The sequence below is a fragment of the Mustela nivalis genome (assembly GCF_964662115.1).
Source record: "Mustela nivalis genome assembly, chromosome: 11".
NCBI lineage: Eukaryota > Metazoa > Chordata > Mammalia > Carnivora > Mustelidae > Mustela > Mustela nivalis.
In genome coordinates, this window is record NC_139030.1 from 99,089,722 (window position 1) to 99,096,933 (window position 7,212).

At 40.5% G+C, this 7,212-nt stretch overlaps 1 protein-coding gene across 1 annotated transcript; it reads right to left on the reverse strand.

Moving 5' to 3' along the window:
* Window positions 1–291: 291 nt before the first annotated feature.
* CTLA4 (cytotoxic T-lymphocyte associated protein 4) lies at window positions 292–6,505 on the reverse strand. Its single transcript, XM_082691428.1, has 4 exons — window positions 6,228–6,505; window positions 3,327–3,674; window positions 2,753–2,862; window positions 292–1,473 (listed from the first exon to the last, which is right to left on the reverse strand). Exons 1-4 carry the CDS (start codon window positions 6,334–6,336, stop codon window positions 1,369–1,371), a joined length of 672 nt encoding a protein of 223 aa, XP_082547554.1. The 5' UTR covers window positions 6,337–6,505; the 3' UTR covers window positions 292–1,368.
* Between the last annotated feature and the right edge of the window lie 707 nt (window positions 6,506–7,212).

The following is a 7,212-nucleotide window of genomic DNA, read 5'->3' on the forward strand; positions in this document are numbered from 1 at the left end:
GCTAGAGCTAATGTGTGACTTGTAAAGGCCTTATGCTGTTATTTGTAGTAATCTGCTTTATATTTAAAATAGTTGGGAAGAAACCAAAAGGACAGAGGAGGAGTTCCTTCCAAGAATGGCTTCCAGGTTATAGCTGGTGGACAACTGACTCATGAAGCGTTATTTGTCTTTTCATCAATCTGTACCAGAATTCCTAATAATGAAGACTTCACCAACTGATGAATGAATAAATTAAAAACAAACTCAAACACAATATTCAAATGCAAGGAAGATAAAGACAACTCTGGAAAATGACCACCACAGATTTTTATTTAATTAAAAATATTATACATGTTGTTGCATTTTCATGGAAAATAGTGAATTAAAAAACACCAACAGTGTTAGTTTTCAGAAACCCTCATCACCCTGTTCTGCCACCTACTGCTGTTTTCTGTCCATGGCATTAACCATGTGTAAGGAATTGAGGCTCTCATGAAACTAGAGCTTCCTTGAAGTTCATACCTACAAGACTCCCAGAATGAGCCATTTACTTGACGATGGTGTTCTATGGAGTTAAATCAGACACACCAGTCTTGACTCCCTTGCAAAGCTTTGAATGGAGCTAACATAAAAGCCCAAAGCACATGTCAATACCAATTCAACCTAGTGTGGCCACAGGAATCAGCTAATCCAGTTCCCAAGCCAGTTACCAAGTGACCTTATATTCTACCTGGTGTATTAGTGTCCTGAGCCCCTCCATAAAACTTTCCCTGAACCTCTGGTAGGAAGACACTGCCATATAGTGTTTATATTAAAACCATCAGCAAATACACAAAAGCACATGTGGCCCCCATGCACAATACTATCAAATAAAAAATATATATTGGTACAATACAACCTTTGGAATCACTGGCTAAAATATAGCCATGTGAATATTTTTAAAGTCTTCATGTAATTCTACATTTAAGAAAAATAACACAAAAAGTTACCTTGAAAACATCACTTCAGCTATAAAGTCTCACATGTAAATACAAAGTGTGTACAATATCTCCTCTCCCTAACTCCCCTTCCTTGTTTTCTTTGGGCTGCACCACTCCCGAACCTATATCCCTGACCCCACATCATAATGCTGCATCCCCATGTTGCTCCCAAGTGACACTTTTACTAAAATTGGATCTGATGTGACAGAAACATTCTGGCTCTGTTTTCTTGCACCTTTGCTTTGAATCGTAGCACACTTCATTTGGGTTCTGCATCCAGCTTTATGTTAAAGAGAGATGAATCACCCCCAAAATATACAAACAAGCAAACATAGCTGGATAGTACAAAGTTTGAATTGCCTCAGCTCTGAGAAATTGGAAAATGTTCTTTCTTTTTCATAATGGTCTCTCAATTGATGGGAATAAAATAAGGCTGAAATTGCTTTTCACATTCTGGCTCTGTTGGGGGCATTTTCACATAGACCCCTGTAGTAAGAGGACTTCTTTTCTTTAGCTGCCAAACACAAAAAGGAACAGTAATTATTATTAAGAAATACAGAAGCCATTTCTAGCCATAATAGGACTCAACAAACAATGGGTCCCTACTCCGTTGAAAAAGTGAATGTACACATACAGAATTATAAGCCCCAGGAGATTTTCTTGATTCAGTCATTACAATTCACTTTAAATAAATCACTCAGTGCTACTGATGTAAAATAGCAATCATTTTCCCTGACTGCAAGAGAGGAGGAAGACACTTTGAGAAAGCATTAGAAAGGACATCCAAAATACCTATGGTAATTGACTACAACTGATCGGTGAGGGCAAGACCTTCATAAGATATTAAACTTCAGTTATTCTGTTCTAGAGCTGTATTTCTCATCTCTACTCCTCATAAACTTTTTACTGCTTTTGTCTGTCTGCCTTAATTCCCAATTTTTATCACCTCCATAATTTGAGATTCTAGTCTACTGGTCTGTGTGGCAGTTTCTAGCAAATGAGGTAGGAAGAATCTACAGCAATACAACAAGTTGATTAGAGGATCTTGGGATCGAGTTGAGGGGAATGAGGCTGTAGGGGAAGAGAGTAAGAGAGCCCTGGAAGGAGAAGGTCATCGTGATAAAGCCAGCCATAGGCAGAGGAGGGCTGAATGAGACCATCAGAAAGAAATCCTGACAGGAGGCCTGATTTTATACCTCCATCTCTCCCAACAACTGCACTAAATAAAATTGGCATTCTTATTTACTGGGCTAGAGGGGAAGGCAAAACTTCCCATTTGAGCAGACTGGGTAATGGGGAACCCAGGACAGGACAGTTGCATGGACAGCTATAGTTGGACAAGGAAGGCACAAGCAGGGTGATACCAAAAGATAACTTCTGGGTGAAATAGGGGGATGTTAAGGGGGAGAGTAAAACCCATCCAGGTGGTCTTCTGTAGCAGTATTTGGCCCAACCTCATCTTATGTTTTAGGGTTATTAAGTACAACTTTCTTGAAGACGAAGAGCAAAACAGCTGCCCCGTGTTGTTCAAATGGTTACTCAAACTGAAACCCTGTTCAGAAGCACACAAACATTCAATGTCAAACACACTCATCTAAAATGTTAGTCATCTTGAAACCTCAAAGGCCAGTACCAAGGGTTCTAGTGCATTCTTTACCACTGTCCTTCCTTTACCACTGTTCTTCATTTATTGCTTCATCTCCAGAAAACTGAACTCAACAGCGTCATTTGGTCAGTTGCTATCACTGAAGACATCCTCACCAAAAGTGGTGTGTTGTCAGCACTGCACTCACCATTTTGCTCAAAGAAATAGCTGTGATAAGGAAACTATAAAAAAACAGCCCCGAACTGACTGCTGCAAGGATCCAGAGGAGGAAATCAGAATCTGGGCAAGGTTCAGGATCTACAACAGAAAACAAAGCAGAGTTTCCATGAGACATTCTTTAAACTTTAAGGCCCTACTCCCTTCACTAGTGAGAAAAGGAAGAGGTTCTGGAAGAGCTTCCAACCTTGGTGTCTACCCCTAAATAGTATTGGTAGGCCATAGGTAAGTCTGGCTGCTGGAGGGCACTTCCCATAGAATGTCCTATCAGAGGCCCAGGGCCAAACTTCATGATAATTATCACTCCAGAATGAGTGCCTCAACCTCCAGTAGAAAAAACACACTAACCCCAACCCATTTTATTTTTAGTCAGAATGCTGAGTGGCCACCCATATTAACCAGACTACCCAGCCTTATGCCAAAGAACTCTTAAAGAATTTCCATAATCCCAAAATGAACCACCTAAAGCTAAGAAACAAAACTGTTTTCATGCTAAGATGACAGCAATCCAAAAGATGGCAGTTTAGTAATATGGATTTGCTCACCGATGACATAAATCTGGGTTCCATTGCCCATGCCGACATAGTAGGGTGGCGGGTACATGAGCTCCACCTTGCAGATGTAGAGCCCTGTGTCCATGGCCCTCAACCCTTGGATGGTGAGGTTCACTTTGTTTCCACTGGAGGTGCCAGTGCAGGTAGAATCATCTAGGAAGGCCAAGTCATCCTCCACTGTGTATGTCGTGGCACAGACTTCAGTCATCTGGCTGCCGGCCTGCCGTAGCACTGTCACCCGGACCTCGGCGGCATTGCCTGAAGACCCATACTCACACACAAAGCTGGCAACACCTCGGCTGCTGGCCAGAACCACTGCAGGCTGGGCCACATGCATCCCTAATAAGAGAAAATTAGAGGGAACTCAGTGAACCAATGCTCACCTACCACCAGGCTCAAGCAAAATCTCCAGCTAACCAAAGCTGATCTTTGATGGGCACTTCACCTTTCCACTTTTTCCATCTTCACCTTTCAGCCCTTCTCTTCCTTCAACAAACACTCCCCAACCATTTCCTTCTCCCCCATCCCATGCCCTCCCTCTCTTAGCTGTCTTCCAGCTAATCTCCATCAGGTATTTACATTTTGGATAAGAGTTTCCTGTATCAGGAAAAACATTGATATGACAAACTGAAGGGCTTGGTCCTACCATGAAATACGTGATTTGGGGCAAGTCATGCCTTCCCTGTAGCCTTCATTTTCCCTCACAAGCAGTTAAGAGGGGATTAGGTCAGATGATAACAGAGTGCCTTCCACCTCTGGTATTCTAAGGTTAAAATAGAACTGTAGGAACTATAATGAGCAGAAGGAGAAATTTTGGAAGTTGAGGTACAGAATCTTGCCTTATTTCTCAGTACATAACTTATAAACTTCTGCTTATATTTACTTGGTCATGTACCTCTATCTGTCACAGTGGCTGAACCCTGGATCACTGTGCCAGCCAACACATTCCCTAGCATTATTATCAGAGAGAGGGATGCTGCTAGATGAAGGAAGCCACAGAGTAGAGGGCACCAGGTCGTTTCCTCTTTAGGCTGAGGCAACCCTGCTGTTAACTTCTGTGGGCTTCCCCTGCCACCGCCACCACCTCTTCCGCCAGTCTCTCTCCTTCACTCAAACATGCTAATGCTCCTTTGTTCTTTCTCCTTCTGGCTTTTACAGGACAAGGGAGGCTAGCTCTCCATTGAAAAAGATTTGTGTCATCTACAAAATGGTAGCTTCATGTCAAATTACCTTCCTATAACTAACTTGTCCCCTTTCTAGTCAACCACACACCTGACACTCAAAACTTGGAAGAACCAAGTCACTCATTCTGATAAAATCCTTTGATATCTTACATACTATTGATTGCAAAAACAAATAAACTAAGTGGCATTTACATCCTCCATGATCTGATCCCAACCTATCACTCCAGTCTGAGTTTCTAGGACACCTCCTCCTGTGTATAAATCACTCTACAGAAATAACTCTATCAGTAGTCCTTTTTCCCAAGTACATGGACTGAGCAACATCTGTCCTCAGAAGAAAGAATAGAATGATAGCAGCCATTGCTATGGTTAATCCAGCAGCCCTGGCTGACTAGGTAATAGTCTTCTTCTACAACCCTCATCCCTGTCTATCAGAGCAACTTTGCACTGTTGTAACTCCATTGTGGTATTTCATCAAGTTCTACCCAGTATTAAAGTTTTTTGTGTACTAGTCATACCTCTTGCAGCTTCTGTCTTTGGCTTATAAACTCCTGGGAGCCACCATTAGAACCTACCCACATGAGCACTCAATAATCTTTATTGTACTGACATTAAGCCCAAAGACAATTTTTCTGCCTTCCCCCAGGCAAATTCTCAGTTATCACCAGTAAATCTGGTCACACTCATTTTTCAGTGGAAGAATCTCAGTTATAGGTTGAGATAAATTTTCTACAAAAGAAAGGTAATTGTTTCTAAGAGTATTTAATCTTTACATGTTCAAAATATGTAGAATAGGAAAATGCACATGAGTCGTTCTTATCTGGTAATAATTTATCAAATACCTTTTGAGCACCCAAGTATTTCATATAAACCACATGGTTTCTTAACTGAGACAGTCTAGAGAGAAATAAAGTTGAAATTCAGTGAAAATGTTCACCATTTTATGTTTTAAAGTAAACCCGGTATTAACCTCTAAAGAGCTTTATTTCACTGAAAACTGGGGAATCTGCATCCAAAGTCCACAAATAGGTCAGGTGGCAATTAAGTATCTTGTGCCAAATAGACTGATGGTTTTCATTGTTTTTTCTTTCTTTCTTTCTCTCCCCGCCTTTTTGATTTACAATTTCAAACTGCTATCATTTTTTAAAGTAATTAACTAACTAGTTTATAGAATTGACTGAGGACCTTAAAACTTTGAATTGAGTAAAGAAGGTTTAAATTTTAAACAAGCTGATTCGTTTATAAAGTGAAGGTCTTAAAATCTTAAATAAGGTAGGAAAGAAGCTTAATATGATTTGCTTAAATCCATCTTTTTAAAAAAGGAAATTTTGAGTTCACCCTGATTCCAAGCTTAAATACATTAGGAGCTACGGATATCTTTCCTCTCTTAAATTGCTTAACTTTACAGTATTTTCTTCCAATCTGACAGAAGTGTCTGAAATTGCTCATCTACCAAACCAACTCAGATATATTCATTAAGCTCCTAGTCAATGCCTGGCGCTCCACTATGAGCCTTAACTCTGCTTATTTGCTGCTGCCAGATGTCTCCTGCTTGCCTTGGAATACAGAACCATCCAACCCAGGAGACTGGAGTTTTACCTTTAGCTTCTGGCTTTGTTATAAATCACTGTCCTTGACTGCTAAAAGAAATGAAACGCAGGTGGGAGAAACACCTCCTCCACCTTCATCCTGCAAAAGCCTCACTCACCTTTGGAGAAGACGGGGATAAATAGAAGAGAAAACAGAGCAGTGCAGGGCCAGGTCCTAGAAGACCGGTCCGGCTGAACCCCATGCCTCCGGAATCCGAAACAAGCCATGGCTTTATGGGAGCAATGTTCAGGTCTTCAGGAAGCAGAGTGAAACCTTTCAGGATCCCGAAGCTTTGATATGTGTTTGAACCCACACAGAATCAAGGACTTTTTATAGCTGGCTTTGATCCCAGGTATGTACAATACATGTGCACACACAGAAGGCACCTGAATAGAAAGCCTTTTTGTTTTGGTTTTACGAGAAAGGAAGCCGTGGGTTTAGCTGTTACGTCGAAAAGATAACCTCAAACACTCAAAATAAAACTGAACAAAACAAGCCAATCCATGGATGGAAAATGCACTCAATTTGAAACTGAAGCTTCTTATTCACTTTGAGGATAAGTGGAGAATTGGAGAATTTCCTGGAGTGCAGGAGTCTCCTTAGGTCCCAATTTGTCCAGTTATCTAGGCATCTTTTAACCAGCTAATTTACTCCATTCACATCTCTAAAATTGCTAAGCTGCTGGTCTGAGCCTTGACCATGACAGCATTAGTCTGTGGACATTATTATTAAAAGCTCTGCATTCCCCATCCTGGGCAAGTTTAGAAATAAAAGCTTATTTCTCCAAGCTCCATTTAACATTTTGTTAAGAGAAAATACCAAAATCATGAGAAATAAACAAATTTGCCTGATTTGCAGATTAGGAAATAATTCAGGTATTCTTGAAAGCCTTAACAAAGACAAAACAGGGTTGGAGAAGGTCCAGAAAAAGTCAGCCAAATGATCCAAGAGATTCAAACCTCCCATAAGAGGATAGACTTGTTTTTCTTTCTAAAGGGAATTTTTCAAGTAGAAAAATCCAAGACCAAAGGTTAAATATGACTGAAGTTCTTAAATTTATGAAAACTGTAAACAGGAAAGGTTCATCCTATAAGAGAATACTA

Excerpts from the sequence above, each read along its gene's own strand:
- CTLA4 (XM_082691428.1), bottom strand. The coding sequence starts at position 6,336 with ATGGCTTGTTTCGGATTCCGGAGGCATGGGGTTCAGCCGGACCGGTCT. Across the intron at positions 3,675-6,227 it reads TATCCCCGTCTTCTCCAAAG|GGATGCATGTGGCCCAGCCT; the intron begins GTGAGTGAGGCT and ends TTCTCTTATTAG. Across the intron at positions 2,863-3,326 it reads AACCCAGATTTATGTCATCG|ATCCTGAACCTTGCCCAGAT; the intron begins GTGAGCAAATCC and ends TTTCTGTTGTAG.